Source organism: Manacus candei, unplaced genomic scaffold (genome assembly GCF_025592945.1).
Source record: "Manacus candei isolate 608988 ecotype Guabito, Panama unplaced genomic scaffold, ASM2559294v1 h1tg000082l, whole genome shotgun sequence".
Classification (NCBI taxonomy): domain Eukaryota; kingdom Metazoa; phylum Chordata; class Aves; order Passeriformes; family Pipridae; genus Manacus; species Manacus candei.
In genome coordinates this window covers 3,091,135-3,117,705 of record NW_026138130.1, presented here as the reverse complement: position 1 = coordinate 3,117,705, position 26,571 = coordinate 3,091,135, and the positions used below count along the sequence as shown (strand labels likewise).

Below are 26,571 nucleotides of genomic sequence, written 5' to 3'. Positions count from 1 at the left end.
GGACATGTGGTGGCATTGCATGGCCAGTAGGAAGGATCCCACAGCTCAGGGAGAAAAGTTAAAACCACAATAAACACCCCCCAATGTACCTCCAGAAGGAACAGACTCACAGAAGTGCTGGAGATTCAAGAAAACTAACCATCATCCATGGTTTTGTAGACTGGAAACTGTATCTCAGGGAAAGTGTTGATCCTGTATCAGAAACGCACAGTGGCAAACCGCAGCTTCAAACCTGACTGACTTTGTTTTGCTAAAAATACCAACATTTGTAACCCTTGCTTTATGCACACACACACACACACACACATACACACCCCTCTCCACTTTTACCAGACTTAAAACTAGGCTGGGAATTTCTCTAAACTGCCTTAGCAGCTGGCAACACAGCAAAGCAGCGAGCTGGCTGCTCTAGGCTTTTTCAGATACAGTTCTTGTGCAGATCAGGCCCAAATTTGGACCCCCACCAGCGTGGCACCCCTCGACACCAGTGCCTTCACCATGTCCTGCAGTAGGACTTGCAGAATGGACCCAGACGGGGTGAACAGAGAACCTCAGCTTCACTAACTTTCAATAGCAACCTTCCTGCTCTCCCCAAGCCACTCGAGTCCTTCCCTTTGCAAAGAAAAACACGCTGCAGGGACATAAATAAAAACCAGCGGCGAACATCGGCACTGAGCTGCACTATCAGTGCGTGTTCGGGCACAGGCGAGCACCCACTGAAGTCAGCAGAAGTTTGGGAAGACAAAACACCTCCCACACAAAGGAGAGACAGAGGAAGCAGTCAGAGCTGTAAAGCAGATAAGCTGTCTGTCAGAACAGGCTTGGACTGTCCTAGCAGGAGGATGTTGTCCAATGAAAGGGAAAGCTATTTGGGGAATGAATGAATAGTGAAGCTTCTTGGTTTTTTGGTTGGTTTTTCTTTTTTTTTTTTTTTAAGAAAAAACACCCAAACAAAACAAAAAAACCACCACAAAACTTTCCCAAACATCTCTCACTCTCAGCTTTCTGCCAACAGGATGCAAGGCCAAGACATGCAGGAGCCTGCCTCAACCTCCAGCATAGGATCACTCAAAGGCAACTGCCAGAATAGGGGCAGAGGGAAGGTGAAGAATGATAGAGAGGACACAGAGACAGAGCTGAGAGCAGAGCTGTTGTTCTGTCAGAGGAGAGGGCAGCTTTCTGCAGTCTCAGCACCCTGAATCCCCTCAAGCTAACATCCAGCATCCTGTTTTGCACAGCTCTGAGAAGATCCTGCTTGGCTCTCAGGGGTATGATCCTGCCTGGACCACTGCCTGGTCCAAGCAACAGGGAATCAGCTACCCAGGGAGAGGAAGTGGCAAATTTAGAATAAGATCCAAACAAACTGCACCACTGGAGCAGAGCTGTAAATCTTTCACCAGGTACTGAGCACTTCACTGCCAGGATAAATGCACAAGAAAATGACGGGTCCAATCCAGAGCTGCATTGGCAAAAGGAAGTAAAGTGCTTATCCCTCTAACTGCACCCCCTCATGCATAATTCAGCTCAAAATCTCCCATACTGAAAAATGCTGTGCTTTTAGGATGTTATATCCGCAATCAAACCTCAGAGCTCAGCTTCTTGCTGGCACAGGGCTTTCACTAATGCCATATCAGTGACCAGGGTCTCGCCAACGCACCAGTCTGCTCCCTCCCACTTTTTGCAGGGCTTATCACAACAATTCACCTCTCAGAAGAAAACAAGGCAAAACCACAAGTCAAACTGGAGCACTCCTTTACAAGAAAAGGAAAGAAAATAAAAGAAAAAGACAACACAGGCCAGAAACAAAGAGTAAACTTCATAAAAGCAAAACCCCAAATCATGAAGAATCTGCCCTTGAGGCTGTGATGGAAGAGGAGAAGAGCAGAGAGATGAGAAGAGCAGAGTGCCCGAATGCAGAGACTTTCAAAATAAAGCAGTGAGAAACCCAGCAAATGGCTTTACATAAGCCAGATGTTTCTCCAGGGAAAGAAAGTAGGGAAATAAATAAATCTGTCTGGATTCCCTTTTCTCCCCAGACTTGGGTCCCTCACCAAAATACTTCTTAAGACCCTACATGCTCTTGGATCACTCGTACCACTGGGCAGCACATAAGTAACACACATATCATCCCTTCCAAATCTCCCCACAGAACAGCTCATCTCCATTTCCAACATCTCAATGTCTCCAAGAAGAAATGGGGCCGGGGGTCTGTTCTCCTACAGGACCACAGCTTTGCAGGAACCGCTGCCAGGTGGGAGTACCTCAACTCCCAGCTATCTGAAGAAACAGAAGGCAGTGGAGAAACCAGGGAAAGCACATAAGGATAATGCAGAACAAGAGCAATTTCAGCAATGAGCACGACTGGAAGGGAGGAAGAAAGGCCTGCAAAGCACTGGTGGTCTTGCCTTGCCCTAGGCAGGGGAGGGGGTTCCACACTGCCCCAGCACCGAGGGGCCCACACGGCCCACAGAGACAGGGTCCCAGCAGCCCATGGCCATCCAGCTGGCCCGGGTGGCTGCGCCTGCCATGGGATTCATTCCCAACCCGTAATTAAACCCCAACCCTTGACAGAGCCACCAGAGCTGAAACCGCAGCTTCCGCCCTGACCCAGCTCCCGGCCCAAACACAGGATCACAACACGGCGGAGCAGGGAAGCCAGGAGGTGTCAGGGAAGGAGCCCGCAGGCTCCAGAAACTCACAGTTCCATGGCAAGCAGCTCAGTCTCTGAGCACAGGTGCCGCCTCCATCGCGGCTGCCGAGGGCCGTGCTGCCATCGCAGGCTGAGGCGTTCGGCCGGCTCAGGGCCTTCCTGCCGGGGCTGTTCATCCTCCCAGCTCCTCCACAGGACCCAGCCGCAGTTCTGTACCACTGTGACGGCCACGAGCCTTTCAGGCCACCAGGCGGGGTCCCCTCAGGTGCCCCCCGAGCAGCGTGTGGTGAGGCAGGACCCTGGGGACAGCTGTCCTGAGGTCCGACGCCTCACCTTTTCCCGCCAATTTAAGGCGGTTCCCACACGGATGCCACGCAGACAGCTGTTCAAACGCAAACATGGCCCCCAGCAAACAGGCGCGTTTGCTGCCGAGCCACATCCGCAGCCTGGACCCCACAGTGCCAGACCGGACAGGGCAGCTCCAGGAGGCCTCACTATGGCCCATCCTTTGTGCCTGGGCTGCTGGGAGACACAGCAAGGAGGTCAGGGGACAAACCCAGGAGAAAGGGCAACTGCACAGTTTGAATAAAGACACTTGAGGGAACAGGACGTGGAAGCTGAATGGGACTTCAGGAGCTGCTCTCCCTGCTGAACATTCCCTCACCCATCCTCTCATCCCAGATTACATTTAGCCAGCCCAACTACACAATTAAGAGACAGATTTGAGGTGGCACGGGAGCAAATGGCACAAAATCAGGAAGAAAGCCTGCTTTCACACTCCTTACAAGCACCTCAGAGCATGACTATCACAGCCTGTGCCAGTTGGCTGTAAATACAGGGACGTGTTCATTAGCTGAACTATTTGAGTGCCTTTGCAACACTGCAAATAGCCTAATTTGCTCACACAAAGGATAAAACAAGACTATAACAGCCCACAAATAACCTGGTTACCTTGGAAATGTGAGCACCCAAATTCAGATGGTAGCAGGAAGAGTCTCCTTTTCCACGTGAGTCTCCAGGTGATGCAACAGCAGACAAGTTCAGAGCTGCAGAGGTTGACTTGCATCATGCTCAGAACGTGTTTGCTGCCACACCAAGGGAAGGGGACGTAAGCAAGGGAAAAAAAGCTACAAGTAATCACAAAGCCCCTTCCCCAAGCTCATAGAGCTCTTGAGGCTGGGCTTCCCAATGGGGAATTGCAGAAGCTGAGCTCTGTGTCTAGAGCTTTGGGCTTTTGCCATGACTTGAAAAGGAGAAAGAAACTTTTTTAAAGCATCTAAGCCCTGTGGTCCCTCTAACTGTTCAAATGAGGAGTTAAGACAAAGTCATTCATTGGGAAAAAAGATAAGTTCCCATTTGTATTGCCTGAGGACTTGTGGCATCACAAGTGAAAACCCAGGCACAGCAGATCTCTGTGCCCAAACAGGAGATTACCTGGTTTTGTAGAGCAGAACACCACAGAGCATCTTACAAGCAGCTCATCTGGAATCAATGGGTTAACCGAGGAGCTTCTCCCTGCTGCGTGTGGGAAGCTGTATCTCCTTGCCAAATTCCACTGCTCTGAACATAACCAGCTTTCTCACTCAGCCCGTGCTCCTACGCTCAGCCATGCTCGTGCCTGCCTCTGCAAGAGAGTGTAGACAGACCCCATGTTCTCTTTTCCCTCTGTAACTATTTCTCCAGCACTGCCCCTCGCCTGGTGTCAGTTCTCTTCGCCTCACTAAATTACAGGACGTCAGGTCTCCAAGGAAACCTTTCTGAGCCAAGAAGCACGGGTGCAAGACATTTGTAAAACACTGATGCCTGAAGACCAGCCAGGCTGGCTGCTCCCTGCTGTTGAGGCCAGGAAGCTCAGAAAAGGCTGCTTTGGGTCTTGGAGGAAAGAGCACTTGCAGGTGGCAGGATGATTTTCAGACAAGTCATCTCCTTCCTTTGGCAATAGGGCTTTTGAGTGCAGCAGTGCTGGGACACTCAGGGTAGTCTTGCATCTCCCAGGATCAGGTACCCCAGGGAGTTGCCAAAGGAGCAGCCTGGCAGCTGCCTGCACACCAGCCCTTCCTCCAAAGCCATGGCAAAACAGCAGCTGTGCTGTTCCAGCCAGCTACAACTCAGCTACCACACAAATGAGCTTACAGAGCTAATGCTAACTGCTAATATCCTGCTCCACACCTTAGCAGAAAATCCTAAGAGGAAATTCGATGGAAGCAAATATAGCCATACACCTGACAAGCTATTCTGCACGCCAGTGCACAGCCTCCAGCATGGTTTCCTATCTTCCTCAAGATGTATTCTACCACGTAATTACAAGGTAAAACCTAGAGGTCTTTTTTTTCCCTGCATACCAGGTAGATTTTCATTTGTTTAGCCACAAACAGACCTCTAAATCAATAAATAGATTCCCCATCATGCAGTTAAGGAGTAAACAAACTCATGCACACACACACACACACACTCCCTGGGCTCCTGCTTCAGCCTCTATCTCCCCTCTGCACTCACCAGCCTGAGCTCCTTCTGGAATTGAGCTACCTGGTCTTTGGTGCTCAGGCCCTAGGATTAGAAGAACAAGGTGACACATATACTCACTGTGAGGAACTGAACAACTGAATAGATAGCCATTTAATTTCTTGTCATTTAGGTTAAAACAAGGGGTGGGGGGGAACCCAGCCCTACCCAGCTACAAGCAGAGTCGTGGGGAGCCACAGCTCCCTTAGCTGGGCTGCACTCAGAGCCACATTTCACCCTAAAACACCCTCATCAGCCATTCCAGATTTCCCACAAACTGCACCTGGGGAGCACAGGGGGATAGCACGGCCCATGTGCAACCCACACTGCACCCCCTTTCCCCCAAGGATGCAGGAGGGGGCTCCTGCTCTCCAAGAGACCCAGGATAAGTCATCAGGTGGCTGCCCACAAGGCCACAACTTCTTGCTTTCCTACCAAAACACAACAGTTGTGGGCAAGGCTTTGCCATGCCTTTGTAGGCCACGCTTAAACGGCGAACAAAAGTGTCTTTAGTTTATCTATTTATTTTTGGCGCAGAGGAATGGCTGGGGTCAAAGCCAGTCCCATTCTCAAGCTGTTCTTTGTTCTCTGGTTTATCCAATACCCCCTTATCCCTCTCCTCGCCCTCCCACCTCCCCCTCTCCATTTTACCACAGGTCTTAAAAATTAAGCTGTGCATGAAACCAAACACCACACTTGAACACTGCCCAGCAAATGCTCTTCATGGTCACAGAAGAATACTAATTGACCATAAAAAACGGATAAGAGCAGCATGCCTTTATATGGGCAGAGGCTAGACAAGCATCTGACACAAACATCATTTTTAAAGAAAAAATAATATTTATTTGCAATATAAACAAAGTCCCAATATTGGATCAGTATATATAGGGTCACTAATTTTCCTTCATAACTCAGAAATCAGAACCATTCCTCACTAACAAGCTCTCATTTGTACTAATCAGAAAGATGCATCTTATTTTTTTCCTTTAAAGAAAGAAAGACCACTAACAGCACAGGAAGCCTTTACAAACCAGCTTAGCTGTAACGCAATACAGATGCACTGTCAAAAAATCCCTGAAAAAATAAATTCCTCCATGAGGTAAGATGCAATTAGGATATTCCCAATTTTCTCACTCGCAACCGTACGCCCATTCTCCCTTCCAATGACCCACGATCCCAACATTGTGGCAAACAAAACCCAACAAACAAACAAAAAACAACCAGAAAACAAGAAACAGAAGCTCATTCCAACATTCTGGTAACATCTTGTAACAAAAAAGAACAGTTTCAGGATGTGACAGCGTCAAACATTCCTCCAGATGGAGATTTTTTTAATTATTTTTTCCATTTTCTTGAAAAAAGTACAAAAAACTGGATATTTAGAAAAAATCCGTGGCTTTTTTTTTTTCTTTCAGTTATGTGAGAGTTAAAGTGGACAGGGAGGGGGGAGAAAGGAGGGACTACATTGCAGCCAATAAAGAAATCTCCAAATCCGTTCTGCCCTCCTCCCAGAAATTATTACCACTTCCTCCCCTCCCAGCTTGGTATAAGGAGTTTGCCAAACACTAGCCAGAAATACATACAAGTCTTCTCAGAATAGAAGGCACGGCATAAAGTTATTCAAAAGAGGAAGAAGGAGGAAAAAAAAAAAAAAAAAAATCAGAACCTCTGTCGAAAGCTCCAATCATCTCAGAATTTGCCAGTTAATATATATATTCATATATATATATATATATATATATATAAAAATTCTCTGTTACAATGCTCTCCTCCTCACTTGCACATCTCTTCGCGCCCCTCACACGCTCCGTGCGTGATGATTCAGTCCCGTCCCGCTACGCAATCCTGGCTCTGCTCCGGGCGCTCGCTGCGTTCCCCCTCCACCCCGCACACGTGGGAAAGAATCGAGTGTGCACAAGAAACGCCAGCATCGCAACTACCTTCAGTGCTCGGGAAGCTGGGATGGTTTCGGGCCAGCTGGATGACGTTTAAGTCAGTCAACAGGCAGCAGAGAATGAAGCCGGGCTCAGACATGCTTCTACCAACTCTGGAGGCTACAAGAGTTTTACCTCTGGCAATAATAGCAAACAGTGTTTTTTTTGGCAGGGGTGGCATTACAAAAAAAAAAAAAAAAAAGGAAAAAAAAAAAAAGAGAAAGCTTGCGGCTTAGTCACCTTGGCTGAATCAGTGCAGAGTTTGTGATTGTGAGTGCAGGAGTGGTGAAGGGGTTGCGTTTAAGCCCAACTGGCCTTCACACATAACAAAGCTTCCTACTAGATGCTAACAACGACAGCAGCAGCATGTATCTCTCTCTGGAGTACCCAGTAATATGCCAGGACATACCAAGGCTTCACAAAGTGTGCAAAATGCATTTGGTCAATATAAACATTTGATTAAAAAAAAAAAAAAAAATAAATGATCAAACAAGAGACAGAATAAAATACTGGTTTTGCAACCTCGTCTGTACAAACAGTCAGGAACTTACATATTTAAAAAGAGTTTGAACCCAAAGCTCGAGTAAGATCTACCTTTTTTTTGTTTGCTTTTTTTAAAATCAAAAAAAGTAAACTTGGGTTTTAAAACAGTCTTGGCCCAACACCTTTTGTTCACGGTTTCCAAGTGCATAAATCTCCTTATTTTCCACAGCAAGCTAACCCCTGGTAGCTCTTCACACGTGTGCGTGTTCTGACAGTCCCAATGCACCCAGGAAAGCGGTTATTGCCGGTGACAGCTGCGTTCAAAATGCTGTAACATCGCCCGTATTAAATAACCCCCTGTAAAAACACTACCTCTTGGAACCACTTGGATCAGGATACTAGTGAACGGCATTAGCCTTCCTAAAGCAGCGATCAGGCACCTCTGCCCAGAGAAGCTACTCCTTCCAGAGCTGCCTGGCAAGACAGATATTTTTCGTAAGAGTTGAAATGCTCAAGAGAAGCGATTCGATGCTCGAGTTCCCGACCAGGCAGTGTCCTCTTCATGTGGACTCCAGGGTGTTCAGCTGAAACAGGTTGTGGTTGGTGGGGGTGGTGAAGTAGAGCTGTTCACTGGGCGAGCGGTTGTCACAAGGGCTGTTGAGTCCCAGAGTCCTCTCAAAGTCCAGGAGTTGGCCCATGAAGTTAAAGTTTGGGGAAATGTTGGATTTTTTCCTTTTCACAAAGTCATAGGCATCGTTCAGGGACAAGTTGAGTTTTTGCATCAAGTAGGCGACAGTGACTGTTACGGACCGGCTGATGCCAGCGAGGCAGTGAACAAGGATCCCACACTTCTTGGAACGGGCCTCATCTGAAACAAGACAAGGGGAAGGGGGAGTCTATTATTCTGCACCAAAAACGCACGGCTTTGGAGCAGGGCCAGGTGGCAGCTGCGAGCTCCTAAGACCAGGACGACTGCCAGAACTGGATCCCCTGCTCCTACTGACACCATCTCATGTCCCTTTGACACCCACATCTCTTCCCACAGGGCTCCCAAGACATTCCCACTCGGGAATATCTATTGTTTAGCATGGCAAAGCTGCACATCCCCAACAAGGCCAAGCATCTCACATGCTTGAGAAGTATGAATCAAGTCTAGCAACACATCCCTCGCCTAGGGAGCATCAGTGTCCTCTATTCAGAGAGCTGGAGTAACCCACAGGAGGCAGATGGAGCTGGAGACAACAGCTCCAGGGAGATGCTGGTGGCTGGGCACAGCACACCCATCTCAACACCAACTAACTGGGGAAGGCTGTGTGCTCAGTGCAAGGCTGCAGCCCAGCAGCACATGAGCTACTATTCTCTTCTGCTGTTCTTGTCCTCCTTCCACTAGAAAGTTACATGAACGTAGTTGAGGCCAATTTAAGCAAGAGTCTGAAGTGCAGGAACTTCCCTTATTGTGAAATTGTTCTTTAGGATCGACAGAAATGCACTTCACTACAAACAAACGCTTGTGTTGGAGGAGACTCTCAGGATGAATGGTAGCGGGAAGCAGGAATGCAGGCTGGACCAAAAAATGGCGAGAGAACAGCGATGAAATTTCCCCTCCCTTGCCACCGACTGAAAAGCACACACACACTCATTGTCTCTCGCACAGCCGGAACAGCGTGATCCCTTTATGAATTGACATCTTAGTGCTGAAAGAGGGACACGCCACTGAGAGCACTGAATGCACGCAAGTACCCAGCACTGCTTACTTCTGGGCAGCCCTATTTGAAGTCAGTCATTTCACTGAGAGCTTGGCGGGGATGGAGAAGGTGGCAGGAGAAAAAGGATCCTTGGGAGAAGCCAGAGGTAAGAGACACTCTGGCACCACAAGTGCAGGGAAGGGCAAGGAGGATGCAGGCAAAACAAAATCCAGACTCAAGCCACAACAGAATTTCTGCCCAGCCTCCAAAACCGGGCAAGAATTTCCAGGATGGTGGGCAGTCACCCTCCAGTGTACCCAGCCCTCCTCAAAGGCTCTGCTATTCAACATTTTTCCAGACATTTTTGCCTTTCATCTGACCTGCACAGCATTTCTTGGTGTTTGGGTTTAGAGTGAGGTAATCCTCCATTTCCTGTCATTAACTGGAAAGCACAAGCTCGGTGCACACAGAGACAGGGACTGACTGGCGCAGAGGGAACCCAAATGCCACATGTCAGCAGGAACCCGGTACCTCACCCCTGACGTTTCACACCACGCTCAGCGCAGGAAGTGCGGACGGGACATCAGACGGGTCCCTGTTGCCACACTGAAGCAGCTGCTTCTGACCACAACCGTATTACTAGAGGTCAGAAGCTGGGGGCAAAGGAGAGCATGTGGGAACCGGGGCTTCCGAAGGTTGAAGAGCAGCCAAGGATCTCCTACTGCTCTGCCCCATTTCAGGCCTTACGGCACAGCAAGCACAAGCAATGGGGTCTGAAACTAGGGCAACAAAGAAGCACTGAAACGGGCTGCACAGGTTTCAGTCTGAAGGTAAAGGTCCTCCCTCTCCTTTATCTATATCAGTGCTTTCAATCAGATATGAATCCATGGGGCTTTTAATAGTTAATGGGGGTATTACTACCTGTGCCATTCACCCCCCTAAAACAGAACTGATTAGACCAATGACTGTCACAAGCAAACAGCACAGGTCAGGTTGGAAGTGTATCAGCCTGACACACACTTCCCAGAGAATAAGAAGCAATTTTCAAAGTCAAGACCAGCCTGAGAGAAGAGATCTGCCTCCCTGTATCACCCCCCCCCACCAGCCAAAGCTGTCTCGGGGGCTGTCTGCAGAGCAGCTTTTCTATCTGAGCTCTGCAGTACAATTATAATCACTAACTCATTGTGTTGACACTTACCTTAGGAGAAGTATCCATACAAGGAGTTAGTTATGCTAGGGTGACTTACAGCAGGATCCCAACTAGACTAGCAAATCCCCTTGGGAAAACACACACACACTTTTAACCACACTTGGGGCTAAGGAATCGCTGGCACCAGTCACATTAATGCAACTCCCATCAACACTCATTCCTCCAGGCAAAGCAGGCAAAGGAGCTCCCCAGTGCCTGGGTTCAGCCATTTCTCTCAAGTGGAAATCCCCATACAAGGGCAAGAGGCAGCGTGGCCGGTCCGACCACTTGCAGGTAACTCAGCTGAGGTGCTGCAAGAGGGCTGAATTTGGGAAGGGGAGGCCTCCCTGAACCCAGCCAGGGTGACACACACCAGAAGTGCCACCTTGGCAGCACGACACTCAGCTGCTAAGCTGCTGCTGGTGCCGATGCCGTGCCCCGGAGAGGTGAGGCTGGGGATGAGCAACAGCCCTGGGAAGCGGCACACCACATTCCCAAGCGGTGAGTGTGAAAAGAGATGTTTTGCCAACTACCTACCAATGAAAGCAATGGCCTCGGGAAAGAACTGCGAGAGGTTCTGGCTCCAGTGATCCGAGATGGGGATCTGCTTGTACTTGAACTCCCCGTCATGCTCAAACATGTTTGGCAGGTTAGGAGTCACATTCAGGATGTATTTAATGCCGTATTTGCCCAGGACGTCCAAGTTGGTCGAATCTTTGGCACAGCCCAGGTACAGGTAAGGTAGGATCTGGACCGGAAAGGCAGGCTGATTGTTAGGGATGGGACTCCCATCTGACTCCGTGGCACTGCTGGGTTCCCTGTCGGATTCGCCATCCGAGCAGTCGGAACTTATCCGCAGCCCTCCCAGGCCAAGGACCGACGCTGGGGGAGAGTTGCTGGGCGAGGAGCTGTCGAGGTTCGTCTCGCAGTGCTCAGAATATTCGGTCTGAAACTTGTTAAAGCCACCTGGGAAGAGGGAAAGGAGAGAGGGAAGGGGAGAGACCGAGAGAAAAAGATGTTTTATTCTTCAGAATGGGAAATTCTTCTACCTGTACACATGTGCATGTTACTTTGAAAGTCTCTGCCAGCAAAAAGTTGGTATCCCTTCAACTTGACACCAAGAAAGGCATTCCCCCGCTCCCCCATCTTCCCTGGGCAAACTGCTACTGAGCAAACGGGTCCCAAGAAACCAAAGAGTATTTCTTACAGTTTGATATTGCTGGTGATAAACAGGGGCCAAATCTCAACCACGAAAGAAATAAACATCCAAAAATAAAATCAGTGTCAAGAGACAATCTCGCCTTGTTTAGTTTCTCAAAAATATGGGTCTGGGGCAGTTCAGGCAAGAGCTATTGTGCCACCTAGATAGGAAAGCACAAAAGTATCTGTGTCTGAAAAGATAAATCAAGAACAACCACCAAACCCCAATGAAAGAATACATCTTCACGCAGAAAAAAAGACCCTAAAGTTTTGCCAAAGAGTGATCCTCACAGCTATTTTATCACAACAAACACGTTTTGTGACAGGGCAACATCACAGGTTTGCTCTTCACCCAAACCACATCAGGAGTGCAGAGGGATGTGACTCTACGTATTTTCCCTTAAGTCCTTTTCTCTGGCTCCTCGGCTCAGCGGCTTGGGAAGGAAGGCAGAGGTAGGGAAGCAAAAACCCCACCGATCTACCTCCTTTCCAGGCAATATTAAACCGGAGCTCAGCCATCGGGATATGACACTGACAAATGGTCTAATTAGAAAAGGCTCCTGGAAACTTCGTTAGCGGGTTCGGCGGTTGTGGCGGGGTCACTGAGCAGGACAGACAGCTCCTGCCACATCCATTCATGAAAAAGGCTCGTCCTCGCCCTCTTCCTCCCCCCGCGCCGCCAGACAGCGCCGAGGAGCCATTTTGGAATTTTAATTGGAAACATTTCCCACCGAGGCTCCCGGAAAAAGGCAGAGAAAGGGGCTCAGCTCCTCCCCTGCCCATCAGGGAGAGCTTAGGAGTAACTTCAAAGCCGCTCCTTCCTGCCTAGGGATGAGGAACGACGGGGAGAGAAATAGGAATACAAAGCGAGGGATCAACGGAGCCCATGGGAAACCCCAAACCGGGATGGGATGATGGGATGGGGGACTCGCCCACCAGCACGGGCAGGGATGGGAGGATCGAAGGGGGAATGGGATCAATCCCTGTGCTTCCCCCTCTCCATGTTTTTAAAGGAGGCTTGTGTGAGCAGTACAGCCCTATGAGCTGGTCCCCAAATACCTGCCTGTTCCACTGCCACCCCAGCCCGTTACCAGGGACTCCCCCGGCTCCCCAAAAAGGGTCTATCACGGAGCAGCAGCGTTTTTTAAAGAGCCGCAAGTGGCAACTTTCTTGACCACTCTCCCACACACACACACTCCTCCGCTCTCCTGTTATTCCTGCCTCAAACCCGCCACCCAGCGACCGGACTGGGAGCACTGGGAGGATGCGAGAAGGGTCCCAGCAGCCCAGCTGTGGGCTCTGCTCAGCCCGCTGAGATTTTTCAAAATCGCCAAAAAAAGAAAAAAAAAGAAAAACAAAAAAACCCCACCACAAACCAAAAAAAAAAACCCCAAGCACGAAGTCCCCAAACCACCGCCAGTCCTCAGGAAGGGGCATGTGCGGGGTGCGGGGCTCGGCTCCCCCGCAGCGCAGCTCCGCGCTCCCCATCGCCCTGCCCCGGGGGAGCAGCCGGGCTGCCCCTTCCCAAACCCGCCGGCGCTGCCTAGGAAAGGGGGGGGAAACCCAAGCGCTGGCTTTTCGGAGATGGGGGAGAGGTAAAATAACATGAGAGGGCTCTCCTGCCCCCCCGCAAATCCGGCCATCCTTTCCGGAGGAGAGCTCCCGAAAGGCTCTCTCGGGGGAGCGCAGGCGAGGGGCTCCCCGGCGCTGCCCGGCCGGGGTCGGCTTGGGACGGGGCAGCGCCGGAGGGGCCGTCCCGGCGGCGGGGCTGGGGGGTTCCTCCCGCCGCTGCCGGGGAGGCGACGCAGGAAGAAACGGGGCGCTCCCGACTGCTTCCAGCCTGCGACCATTTTGTGCGGGGGATTAAAGCGGGATGCATAGGAGGGGGGGAAAAAATACATACAGAAAAATAAAAATAAATCAGGCAGAGGGGGTGAGGGGAGGAAGCAAAACAACCCAGCCACCTCCGGCCGGCTAGGGGATGGGCGCCGGGGATACAGCGGCCGGCCAGGGGCTGCGGAGCGGGACGCGCACAAGGGCTGCGGGAGCGGGACGCGGCGGGAGGAAGGGCGGGGGGCACCTCACCTTTCAGGTAATAGGCTTTGCAGCCGTCATCGCGCAGCTTCTGGAGCAAGAGCCCCAGGACGGAGGTGGCGGCGCCGCTGTCCTGCCAGTCGGCGGTGGCCTCGTCGTAGAGCAGCACGGTGTCGGCCTTGCAGCGCTTGACGAAGCGCTCCTTGTCCTCGTGGTTGGGGATGATGGAGCGGATGGGCAAGTTGCCCTTCTTGAGGCGGCGCAGCATGAGCCCGGGGATGGCCAGGTTGATGGCCGTCTCGATGTGCGAGCTCTCGAAGAGCTCGTGGGGGCGGCAGTCGAGCAGCAGCAGCGAGCGGCCGCCGCCCGACTCCAGCTCCTCCTGCAGCCACTCCGCGCTCTTGCACGGCATCGCCGCAGCCATGGGCGCCCGCGGGGAGCTCCCCCAGACCTGCGTTTTCATGGGGCTCGGCAGCGGCGGCCGCCAAGCGCCCGGCCCCACCGGCCACCCACGCGGCGTCCGGACGCGGCCCCCGCTCCCGCCGGTCGGTCCTTGCGCTGCGCCGGACGCGGCTCCGCTCGGCACGGCCGTGGAGTGCGCGCTGCTGCGGCCCGGAGCGCGGCGGCCCCCGCTCTGCCCTACGCGCTGCGCCCCATCCCGGCGGCCTCAATTAAAGCGGGGCTTCGCCGGCGGCTCGGCGTGTCATGCCTCGGGAGGCGGGGCGGCGGCGGGGCCGGGCGGCTCAGCCCCGCCCGCAGCGCCCGGAGCGGCGCGGGCGGCACCGCGCACACGCACGGGGCGGGGCGGCCCCGCCCCCGCCCGCGCGGCCCCGCCCCCGCCGCGCCCCCAGAGCCAATGAGGCGCGGCCTTGGGCAGCGGGGCGGCCATATTTGGGCATGGGCGTGGCCACGCGCGGGCAGGGCGGGGCGGCGGCGGGGGCAGAGCGCGGGAAGGGGGCGGCGGTGCCGCCGGCGGGCACGGAGGGTCCCGCCGGGGCTGCCCGTGCTCACCTCCGCTGGATCGCGGGCTGGAGTTTAACAAAAACTTCGGGGAGTGAGGTGACCCGGTCCACGGGCCGGCGGGCGCGGAGGCCCTCCTGGGTTTTGAGTGGGTCGTGCCGAGCCCTGCCTCGGTCTCTGACAGCGGCGCACAGTTCCAAAATAAAACCCACTGGGACTCATTAAGCTTCCGCATTCCCTTTCGTTCTCAGGATGAGCTTCAAAACAAATAATTTTATCCGAAAATATATTATTTTATCTGTTCATCCCTGTTTATTTTTAGAGTATCGTCCCTGCTGGTATCCACTGCTATAAATACAAACGTTTTGTGCTGCAAGACTGAAATTTCAGGACAGGAATGTAACTGGAGGCATCCTTTGGTTTCCTTCCATCTTTTTACGTGCCTTTTCGTGTGAATCAGTCCTCTGGTACCAGAAGTTTTCTGTGCCCCACACAAACTGTTCCTGTTACAAAATAGATTTGATCTTTCTCTTTTTAATGAGCAGGATGACATTAAAAACGTGGTTCTGTATGAGCCACTTCTACTGCAGTCTATTTTCTCCATGCAGACAGTCAAACACTGGTGGGTTGCTCAGAGAGGTTGTGCAATCTCCATCCATGCCGAGTTCCAGCTCGGCACATCCCCAAGTAACCTGGTCTGACCTCAGGGCTGACCCAGCTTTCAGCAGGAGGTTTGACTGGAGCCCTCCTGTGGTCCCTTGTCGCCTGGGTTATCCTACAATCCCTTGCTTTCCAAACTCCCGTGGGCATGAATGGGAGGGGGAACTGTTCCTTCTCCCTGGTCTGGGACAGATGAGCCATTCCTTTTTTCCCCCCGAAATTTTCATGTCTTTAGCGACTTACTGTAAACTTTCCTAGCCAACACTGTTACAAAGGGAAGAGTCAGAGTCTGTCTCACCAGCAGATTCTCAGGCTCAGCAACCTGACTAGGTCTCAACAGGGTTTTTTCTCAGCTGGCTGAATGTCAAGATCTGGGCTGTAACTTGTGTAACAGGAGAGATATTGCTCTTAAAACACTCCCCCTCACGCAAACAAACACGTGCACACACACAAAATCTTAGTTGTAGTATCATTTAAAACGGTGCTGTCCAAATGACATTGTCTCAAGGCAAAATTTCAAATTGAATTGTATTTGAAGATGCTTTTTATCCAGTCAAAATCTGCTCTTCTTAAAGCCAAGATCTACAACTGAAACCATTACGGAGCCACTGTCTCCTCAGTGGTCTGTTATATACCCTCAAGACATCAAATATCCCAAGGAGGCTGTATTCCCGTGCCTTTAGCACAAAAGCAGCACTCAGCTGCGCTGGGGTCCCTGCCTCCTTTTAGTCTAATTCCTAAATCTGGATTCTAGTGAAAATACCGACTCGAGACGGCACTTGAGCACATGCTTAACTTTGAGCACAGCGAGCATCTCATTGCAAAACACTGCGATTTCAGGGGGGCCACGCTCTGAACCACTCGTGGATTTCATTGGCATCAGCAAAATAAACGCCTTGTTCTACATCGCCTTTTTTTGTGTGACTCAAGTGTGCCCGAGAAAGCGGAACAGCAGAAGCTGTCCACTTCCCCTTGCCCGGTTTATTTTTACCACTGGTTGCTGTGGGAAGCTATTGTGATTCAGTGTGGCAGTAGGAAGTTCCTAACGCTGCTCTTGCAGCAGAGGATGTTGAGGTTCTTATGCAAGCCACAGGCACAGTGAAAATAGCTGACCTTTCAGAATGTTTATCAAAGCACCTTCAATTCACAAGGGGAACAGCAGCGGGTTGTGCAAAGAACTTAAATCTGGGTCTAAAGTCTTTGTTGTGCTGCAAACAGCCCAGAAATCTTACGGGGACTCGTTTTTGGTGGTGCGAGGGAGGCAGGTGAAACCGCCGGCGTGCGGTCCTGTGAAACCAGAGGAGAAACGTTTCACCTCCACTCTGCGGTCGCATCAGCAACCACACAAGTTTCGGGACAGGCTCCAGGCACATCACCTGCAGAGGCAAGACCAGATTTCGCCCTGACGAGGGCGAAAGTAAAAACCGTCACTTAACGCCTGTGTGACATCTTCTGCCTGCCCAGCCAGGAGCTGAGGGACATAGGAAGAGCTTCCCCTCGCCTCTCCCTTCTCCGGGCCCTCAGGGGTAGGGGTCATGCTGGTGGGTCCCCCCTGCAAGCCCGCATCAGGCACGGACAGGGCGGGCAGCGCGGCGGGCGGCGGGCACGGGCAGCGGTCGGTGCCAGCCCGTCGCCGTGCTGCCCTCTGGAGTCAGCCGCTCCAAAGTGCGCCTCAGCCAAAGCCAAAGGGACCATCCTGCCAGGCTCTGCATCCTCCAGGGGCTGGCATCCAGCGGGGGTGTTCTCCCGTCAGAGAGAGATCTCTCCTCTACAGAGAGTCCTGGGCATTCCCTCGAATCCCCCCCCAAGAAGAAGAGACCTCAACCTCGCGAGGTTTCCCAAAACATAGCATGCAGGCAGGGGTCAGGTGCATCAGCACCTCCTTCAGCCCAGCTGGGCTGGCAGGGCTTCAGGGATCTTGGTGGTGTTTGTCTCACCCTGTAGGAGGCTTTGCTGACAGGCAGAAGATCAGTACTTGTCCAGAAATGAATGGGCAGCTTTCTGCTCAGCTCCAAAGAGTCCCAAGTGCTTGTGACAAGGACAGCCCAAAGCAATAACCCCTCTACACGTGGCTGCATAGAATCATAGTATATCCTGAGCTGGAAGGGACCCACAAGGATCATCATGTTCAACTCCTAGTCCTCCACAGGAGCACCCCAAGAATCCCACCATGAGCCTGAGAGCACTGGTCAAATGCTTTTTGAGCTCTGGCAGGCTTGGTGCCATGACCACTTCTCTGGGGAGCCTGGGGATGCCATCATCTCTGTTCTGTGCCACCACAACTGGCCCTGAGTTTCTAACGTGGGTTGTGTGCATCTTTCTGGTTGCTTTTCTGCTGTGGAAAGACTCTCTCCTCCAACAGACTTTCTACTTGATGCCCAGTACAGTGACCAGGCAACTTCCCCATGCCCACAGCCACATCTTGCTGGCTTGGCTTCAGACATGCACTTTCTCCACAACATTGCACCCCAAAAGGATTTTCCTTCCAGTCTCAGCTGTGAAAGCAGCCTCTCCCACAACAACTCTGGGCTGTAGCAGCTAAACCTTCCCAGCACTTACCTTCTCACTGCTCACTCAGCTGTTTGCTACATCTAATAAGAGGTATCAGGTATGATTTGTGGCCCAGATATCAATCCATAAAGCTACTAAGCTCCTTCTAACAGGAGTCTTCACCCATCTCAGATGCCTGTGGCCAAATATCAATCAGTACTAAGAGAGGAAGCTCCTTCCTGAAAGTTTAATGTTGGACTAGCAGCTCAAAGCAGTGTTGTGTGAGCAGAATTTCAGCTGGGAATTTGCTCAGGTAGCGTGGGCTGCCAGGGCAGCTTCTCCTTCGCTCTGTGACGTTGAGTGAAATCACAATTTTCTGTACTGCACTCTTCCCATCTGCAGAATGGGGCTGGCACCTCCCATCACCTTTGCAAGCGTTTGGGTGCTAGGGAAACAGGCAGGTGGGCTGGAGTGATGTTAACATCCTCTTGCAGTGCTGAATTTCTAGGACTGAAGCACATTTTTCTATCTTAAAAAAAAAAAAGAGACTTTTTGTTTAACTTCAGCTTTTCTTCCTAATTACTGAATTGAAGTAGGAGTTATTTTGTCAGGAGAGGGCACTTGTTGATGGTTTACCCCATGTTTCATTAATGCATGTAAGAGGTTAACTCCTGGTAGAGAACAGATGCATGGTTTTAACAGTGGAAAAAAAAAAGCCCCAATTTTACTTTCTACTCCTGCACTAATTTGTGACTATTTTTATCAATGTTAACACTGAGCCAGGGTAAAAATACTCCCTAGAAAGTTTAGAATTTACATTTGCCTTCATATATATTCAGCAGAAATCCAGCTCCCCAGCCTCCGCACTGCCTAATCCGGACTCATTAACTTCACCCACCCCCGGGAAAAGTGTCAGATGACTTTGGCCTGGCGAAGCCCTTCACCCACAGATGCTCAGCAGGAGGGTCCAGGTCTCCTGTCTGTGGCAACCCAGCCCTGTGGAGCACCAGCTCTGACACTGCAGGCATCCAACTCAGCCATGGGAACAGATTCACCCTTCCCAAGGCAGCCCCACTTCAGAGAAAAGTCTCCATCGGGCTCCATCCTGTGAGACTGCTGAGCCCTGGCAAAGACCTTCTGCTCTGCTGCCCCAGTACAGCAGATGGATGAAGGTTGGGCAAGAACCCCCACAAGGAGAAACCTTCATGGAGCATCTTGTGAAGCACAAGGCAGCCACAGGCACATGGAACCGGCATCTCCAGGTCCTGGGGTGCTGCTGCTTTTTCTCTATTAAATGGACAACATTTGCCAGTCTGAGATGCACTTTTGCTGCACAGTTGGAGCCTTTCAAGTCAATGTGTCACTGAATTCTGCTCCAAAGACAGCTAAATTGTTCTCTGGCATGTTCCTGCAGAAGAAGCAAACCAACCCCTCCTGTGCAAAAGCCAGAGGGCACGTGCAGTGCCTGGGCAGCCAGGGGCTGTTGTCATCTCATAGTGGTCACAGCAGCTCAGAGGGGCTGAGGCTGGGGGTCCCTCTGAGGAGTGTCCAGTCCAGCCCATGTCTCACAGCAGTGCCTGTTAGAGAGGTACCTCATCCCAGTTGAGTATCCCAGTATCTCCAAATAATGGACACCCCACAGCTTCTCTGGGCAACCTGATGCGGTGTTTGACCACCCTCACAGAGAAAAAGTGAACTGTCATTTCCCACGCTTCAATTTGTTCCCATCACCTTTCCTGGGCGCACAAGAAAAGTCTGGCTCCATCTTCAGGGTTTGAGGAAACCCCTGAATTTTTACAGAAAGGGCTGTGCTTCCACCTTCATGCAAAAAAATCCAATCTGTAAAGCCAAAAGTGATTTTTCTGGGTAATATTGGCCCAGTTTTTCTCACAATGCTTTGTAAGGAATAGCTGGTTACATGAAAACTCATGTAACTCATGTCTCCATGCTTTCTACGAAACCCAGAAAGGGGGCTCTTGTTTCAGCAGAAGCCAAGAGCCTCCAAGGGCTCTGACTTCAAGGGAGGGCAGCTCCAATCTAATTAAACTGGGAAAATATCCTTGAGCAACAACCACTTCCATTCCCTGCCTCTGCTTCCTGGGCTCCAGGCTCTTTCCAGAGGAAGAACTCTGGAGAATATTTAAGATTATTTATCCTTTTAGCAATGAGGTTTAAATGAGCAGGTCTGGAAGCCATGTGTCACCACCCTTACAAAATCCTCCCCCGCAGAGGACCAGAGGAGTTGGCAGCTCTGATGCTCCCTTTGGCATTGGACCCTCCAGAGTCTGTCACTGCAATGATGGAGCAGGACAGGATATTTTTGTGACTTAAAAACCAATAACATCTCCTCTCAAGTCCGTCTCAGGCATGTACTGGATGCAGACTGCACAGCATGGAGTTGAATACATACCTACATACCTTATTTGTAATCATTTCTGCTTTTGTAGGCCAAAAAAGCCCTTCCTTCTCAGAAAAGAGCCAGACAAGAGCAGGATGGCCCAAGACATGGAGTGCAGGCCCTGTTGGTGCTCTCTGGGCTCTGTAGATTGAGGATCCTCGCCCGCCCTCCCCCTGCACACGTCAGTTCCTCAGCAGCTTCTCCCAGGCGGCCAGGCTGTTTTTCAAGAAGCAATTTCCTGCAGAGAAATATTTTTTTTTTTCAAGGAGCCTAAGTGGGGAGCTTCCTGGTGCAGGCTTTTCACAGGAAAACATTGTGAAAGCAGCTTCACCACCCACCAGGAAGGGCTGTCAAGGAGCAGGGAGGGTGCAGGCTGCACCCAGCTCTGTGTTCCCAACCCAGCTTCTCCCCTACATGCCTGGGGGATGAGCTTTGTGTCCCTTGCCCATCTCTACCTGCTGGGATGCTGGCTTGGGGCAGGGGAAGCAGCTGGATGATGAAGACCTGGGCTGGGTGCAGGGAGTGCAGAGTCTCCCAGAAAAGGTGCTGCTTGGCCTCTCCAGCACCCCGCCTGTCCCTGGTGGGAGAAGGTTAAAGAAGATGAGAGGAGACATGATGACTCTACCAGGCTTTGGCTCCCTCTTCACTGTGTTGCTGGGTCTGATTTCAAGCAGGGCCAATACAGGTTTCTCCCCACATGGAGCTGGGTGGTCACTGCTCCTCAGCCTGGTTCTGGGAGGCACCTGGGTTTCTGGGTGCTCCTCTGAAATGCAAACCTTGCCAGGCCTTCTCCCCGCCACTGAAGGGGTGAGGCATCCCAGCTCAGCCCCACTGTGGTGGAGCCAGGCCAGTCCCAGTGGCTTTGGCAGCACTGCCTGGGATTTACCCCATGGCAGATCAGAGGCAGCCTCAGCACCGTGGCAGTGCCCCACATCCCTGGCTATCAGCAAAACTCCAAAGTGCACCAGTTAAACCCGCAGCCAACACGGGTCCTGGGGCAGCAGGTTGCACTGTGCTGCTGCTTCTCACTATGGGCAGCTTTATAGTCAATTATTGCTTGTATCCTTATATTCCAGTGAGCAGGGCAGGTCTCCCAGCCCGTGTGTGTCCCCCCAAAACGTTGCTTTTCATTCGTGTAGTTCTTCTGGTTTGGGTGTATTTGATGGCTAGGATGGGACAGGCTCCTGCCCCACTTTGAGGTCTCACCACCTGTGCTGTGGCAGCACTACTCTTTCATGGAGAAGTTCTCCTGGTCATCTGCGAAGATGCTCCAGTTTGTGAGGTTTTTTTCCTTGCACTAAATCCTCTGGTTTTGCAACCCCTCACTGCAATTAAAATAAAACTGAACAAACCCCAAGAAACCATTTCCGTGAAGCGTTTCGGGAGCAACGGGTTGGTTCCTCTTTCAGAGCACTGGAAAACAACTTCTGATTTCCTCCCAGTGTTAGTAATGTTCAGCTGAACCCCACTCTTTTTCCCAAAAAAGTATAGTTTCCAGGACACAGGGCTTTATTTTGAACACAAAGCATCTCTTGGGTCAATCTCTTTTTGATTTGCCTTTTTTTGTTTGTTTGTTTGTTTAATGTATTTAACAATGTTACAATTTTCCGTGAACTCATTCAGCAACCCCTGCTGATCACTGATCCAGACAGTTTGACACTCTTGGATACACTCACAACTCTTGGATACACATATATGACCTGATAGAACATGACCCAGTACAGAGGGAACTGAACCAGGTCTCACACAAGGGTCTGGTGCCTTCCCACCCCACCACTGGTTTAATGATGTGACACTGGGCAGATCCCTTCCCTCTGTCTGTGTCCTGCTTCCCAATCCTTGAAATGGGGTTAAAGTTCCTTCATGCAACACTTTGCCGGACCTAAGAGTCAGCAAGAAATATCTGAAACACTCACAGGTGCCAGTCCTGTTTCCACCAGTGGCAGCAGTTCTTGGTCACAAAGGATGAATCAAAACCTTCTTCCTTCTTCGCCCTTGCCCTGCTGGCAACACTCTTCCTAATCCAGGCCATGATGTTGCTGGCTTGGAGAATGCACCTCTGGCTCATGGTCAGCTTGTTGTCCACCAGGACCCCTCAGGTCTTTACCTGCAAAGTTCTTTTCCAGCTGGTTGGCCCCCAGTGTGTACTGATGAGTGGGGTGATTCCTCCCCAGTGGCAGGAGTTCATATTTCCCCTTGTTGCACTTCACGAAGCTCCTCTTTACCCATCAGAGTCCCTCTTCATGGCAGCACAACTCTAAAAAAAAATGCACAAAGCCAGGGGAGCAGGGAGAGCTCAGGGCATTTAATAGCTCAAGTGGTGGAGCCTGGAGAAAAGGATGGGCTCAGAGATATATGTTGCTTTCCTTCTGACCACTGCCCACAACAGAGGGGGGACACTGTCCTGGGTACACACAGGGCACAAGGAAAGGGGGATCCTGCAGCAGCTTGTGCCATCTCAGCCCCTGTGTGCATTGTGCCTGCATGTCACTGTTCATTCACTCAGGATTTGACAAGTAAGGAAGCAGCGACCACAGAAAGAGGTGAGCAGGCAACTTTTAAGCAAAGACATCCTGGGGAATGAGTCACCGGCTTTGCGTAAGAAGCCAGACTCCTCTCTGGAGGGAGAAGGGCGGGCGGGGCAGCAGGCAAGAGGAATGTTCCAGGGAGATGCCTGCAACATGATTAAAAGGCAACTTGGACCTTGCATTAGGAGACCCACCTGTGGTGGCAGCAGAGGTGGGAGATCAGAGCCAGCCCCGGCCCCACAGATCAGCTGCCCAGTGGTGGGAACACAGCTCCTCAGGGTAGGCTGCTCCCAGGAGTGGGAGAAATCCCAGCATCCACCTAACCCAGGCTTTTCTCAGGAAGGCTTGGGTCTGGTGGTGACATTTCTCACGGAGAAGATTATTTCCTTGAAAACCTGGGCTATCCAGGTCAAGTAAAAGCTATTAGCACAGTGGCACCAGACACACTGAGCCGGTTGAGTCAGAAGGTATTTTCCAACAGCATGTAGGGTAATTTCCGAGGACCAGAGTGTTTCATCACCATGTTTTCCTGGTGACAACTTCAGCTGTTTTGCTTTTCAGAATCAGAATTTTGTTTACTGTTTTAGCTTATTTCCTCATGGAAAGCCTTTCATTTACTCCCCAGCATTACCTGTAGCTTTTCATCCCAGCAGGTGAAGGAGGTGGAAGAGGAACAGCTCTTCAGCAGTGGGGCCAGCGTGCCAGAAATGGTACTTTTTTTTAAGCTGTTCATAAAGATAACAAGAGATGAAAAGGTTGTGTCAGGAGAGAGATCCTCTCTAGTTGGAAAACATGAAATACAAGAGCAATTCTGTCTCTTCTGCTGGGCCCTGGCATTTCTGATGTTATCTCTCCCAGAGTTTGCCCTATGGAGCAGATGCCCCTGAAGGGAGGCCAAGGTGGACGGGTGGATGGGAGAGAATCTGCCAAGGGACTCACACCCATCCTAGAGGGGCTGCAGGGCCTCAAAGAGAGAAGAAAATCTGGCTGGAGAAAAAGAATCTCAGAGTCCAGACTTGTCGGGTGAAAGGTGTTGGAAAATGCAAATTATTAATTTAAAGAACTGGGCCAGGAACCAGGGGTGCCAGGCTGAGCTGTTATCTGCTGCATCAGCTGCAAGCCTGGCTCGGGATTTCAAAATAAAATTAGACTTGCAGTATATGTCTTTAAATATTTAAATTACTTTCAGTAATTCATATGGTGACATTTAAACAAAGTACACCCAGCAAACGGCTCCCAGTGCTAAAAGGAAATGTTTGCAGGTAATAATATTTAATTTAAGAGGGAACGGCTGATATCAATGCAGAATCTTAATGCTGAATTCAACCTACATTCCTCTCTGAACCAAGCAGGGAAGAATAAATCCCCAGGCCTGCGAATGGTTAAGCATGCAGAGTGATGTTATTAAAGTGCTGGTCCCAGGCACCCCAATGAGCTGTGAATTACGTGGGTGCCCAGATATTTGCAGGATCGGGGCCTCTGTGCTTCGTGGGCTCCCAAGAGTGGGGACAGGCAGCTCCATGGTGGGAAGTGAGGACTGCAGGGGCTTGGCAATGCCAGCCCCTCCTGCCCCACTCACCTGCCCTCCCACATCCTTCTTGGGTCCTTTGCCACGAGTCTGTTCTAGTAAGTAAAGGGAAAATCCATCCTGGGTGCAAACAAGCAGAACTCAATGAAGTCAGCTCACACACAGCCCGCTCTGCCGTGGTGCTGCCGGCCAATTTGGAGAGCTCAGCCGGGTCTGTTACATCAGTCACACTGGATTTCATAACATTAGACATTTCAATGAGGGTGACTCATTCTCTCTTGAAGTGTATTGTATGTATGAGCAAAGATGATTAACTTTTGCTGAATGGTATGATTTCTGGGATGGGAACTGCTATTAATTAGGAGCGGATCTCAGATGTTCACAAACCCTGTTTTCATGGCCTACTTTGTATATTTTTCTCCATTCTACTTGTTTTTTTAGCTCAGGATAAATATTAAAGTGCTCTTCCCTGATATCTGTAGCTAAAGCAGCCAGATGTCCAGCAAAGGCATCTGACTTTCATAGTCAGGCACAGCCCAGGGCTCAGTTCCTGTGGCCAAGCTTCAGCTTCTTGCCCCAAAAAGCTCAGTTTTCACATTAAATGCAAACAAAACAAAATTAAAGGGAGCTTCCAGCCAGCACAAGTGCAACAGATAAAGTACCACGGGAGGTAAAATAAGCACAAACGGCTCAGAATGCAAAATACAAAGAATTACCCTTCCTCATCCTCCCCTGAAATGTCCTTTATTAAAGGAAACTTGGGAGTTTATTCTGAGCTCCCGCTTCTGGCTGTTGAGCTTTGGGGTTGGCAACACTGAGGATCCTTGGCATAAAGAGTCTCCAAGGTTCAGGGAGAAAGATACCCCTTCAGCTGTACTGGCTGCAAAGCTGGACAACTCACCAGGGTGAAGGTCAGGATGCTCAGCAGCTTCAACAGCATCTGCAGCACCTGGCACCGTGGTCCTGCAGGAAGTGCCTGGAGGCATCAGTACCAGCTTGGAAAAGCCAGAGGAGGCAGGCCTGGGATGGGATGGAGTCGTCCTTCCCCACCCCAGGCACTGCCAGGGGGATGCTGAGGAGCAGCCAGGCTGAAACTGGGGACCTGGCAGGCCAGTGTGGCCTGGGCTGTTTGGTGGCATCTTGCCACCACCTCATGACTGCCAGCATCTCCACTGGGATGACAGGGTCCCCTCCCAGCTCCAGCCTGTGAGCTCCCTCTTGCTCAGTCCCATGGCACCTGCAGTGAGTGACACAACATTCCACAGAGCCAAACACACTCCACTCTGCTCTGTGGGCAGCAAAACAGCCCTGGGAATAGACAAACTGTGGTCAATCCCTCTGCCTTGCCAGCAAAGAGCGGGGGGACGTTTCTTGTCCTTGTTTCCTGGTGAGACACTGCTGTGAGAGTCCACTGTGACTTCCAGAAAGAGAAAGGAAGGGTCAGGGCTCAGCCTGGCACTCTGCCAGCAAGGAGGAGGTTCACCTGCCTTGCCCAGCACCCCATCACCGTGCACCCCCTCCAGCACTCATGGTCACTCCTCAAATGTCAGGCAGGGACTGTGGGCAGCAGTTATGCAAGCAAAGGTCACTGGATCTGTGCTTTTCCCTTCCATCAGCTGAGGCTGCTCAAAGCTCCTGGGCACGGGCTGGAGATCTGGTCCAGTTCCATGACAGGCGGTGGTGATGAGCGTGAGCAAACCTGAGAGAAGCAAGCCTTAATTGTAATTGCTTTTAGTTAATCAAGATGAGAGGATTTCTTTGGATCAAAACTGAGATGAGAGGGCTGGGTGTTTCAGCACAAATGGGGGGTGAGCAGTGAAACTGCCCGGGTGGGTGTCCAGCCCTAACCTGGAGGGGGCTTGGAAACTTGTGGGGTAGTGACTTGCTCTCCTCTCCTCCTCCCACTTGTCACCAGGCAGTGGGCAGAGACAGCTCCTCTTCCCCAGCAGCTCAGTGTGACCTGCTCTGGTTCAGGCACTGCAACCAGGCTGGTGGCAGCAGACCTGGAAGCACCTGCTGCCCAAGCTTCCCCATAACCAACACAGCTCCCAGGCTTGCTCTCAAGAATCTGGGAGGTGTGGGAGCATTAGGAGGCTTCTCCTTTCAGACTCAATGGTGAGGAATATGGATTCAAAACAGAGATAGGGTTAGTTTCTCTCGAGCCTGTGGGAGGACATCTCTTCTCCTGCACACCAGTCCAACTGTGAGTATCTTTGAGATAAAGTGGCATCTCAAAGGGGCAGGAAAACCCCACAATTTGCCTAAATTTTGCACTTATGAAATGCCACTGGCAGATGAAAGCATGGATGTATGATTCAGGCACAAGTCTG

General features: G+C 51.2%; 1 protein-coding gene and 1 long non-coding RNA gene across 2 annotated transcripts; both read right to left on the bottom strand.

Annotated features, from left to right (window-relative positions):
* Nucleotides 1-5,969: 5,969 nt before the first annotated feature.
* DUSP7 (dual specificity phosphatase 7) lies at nt 5,970-14,354 on the bottom strand. Its single transcript, XM_051811463.1, has 3 exons — nt 13,729-14,354; nt 10,981-11,409; nt 5,970-8,437 (listed from the first exon to the last, which is right to left on the bottom strand). Exons 1-3 carry the CDS (start codon nt 14,138-14,140, stop codon nt 8,130-8,132), a joined length of 1,149 nt encoding a protein of 382 aa, XP_051667423.1. The 5' UTR covers nt 14,141-14,354; the 3' UTR covers nt 5,970-8,129.
* A 7,372-nt stretch (nt 14,355-21,726) lies between these two features.
* LOC127481811 (uncharacterized) lies at nt 21,727-26,099 on the bottom strand. The gene is made up of 3 exons (XR_007908327.1): nt 25,143-26,099; nt 23,345-23,438; nt 21,727-22,442 (listed from the first exon to the last, which is right to left on the bottom strand). It is a non-coding gene; the product is annotated as an uncharacterized LOC127481811 (long non-coding RNA).
* Nucleotides 26,100-26,571: the final 472 nt, after the last annotated feature.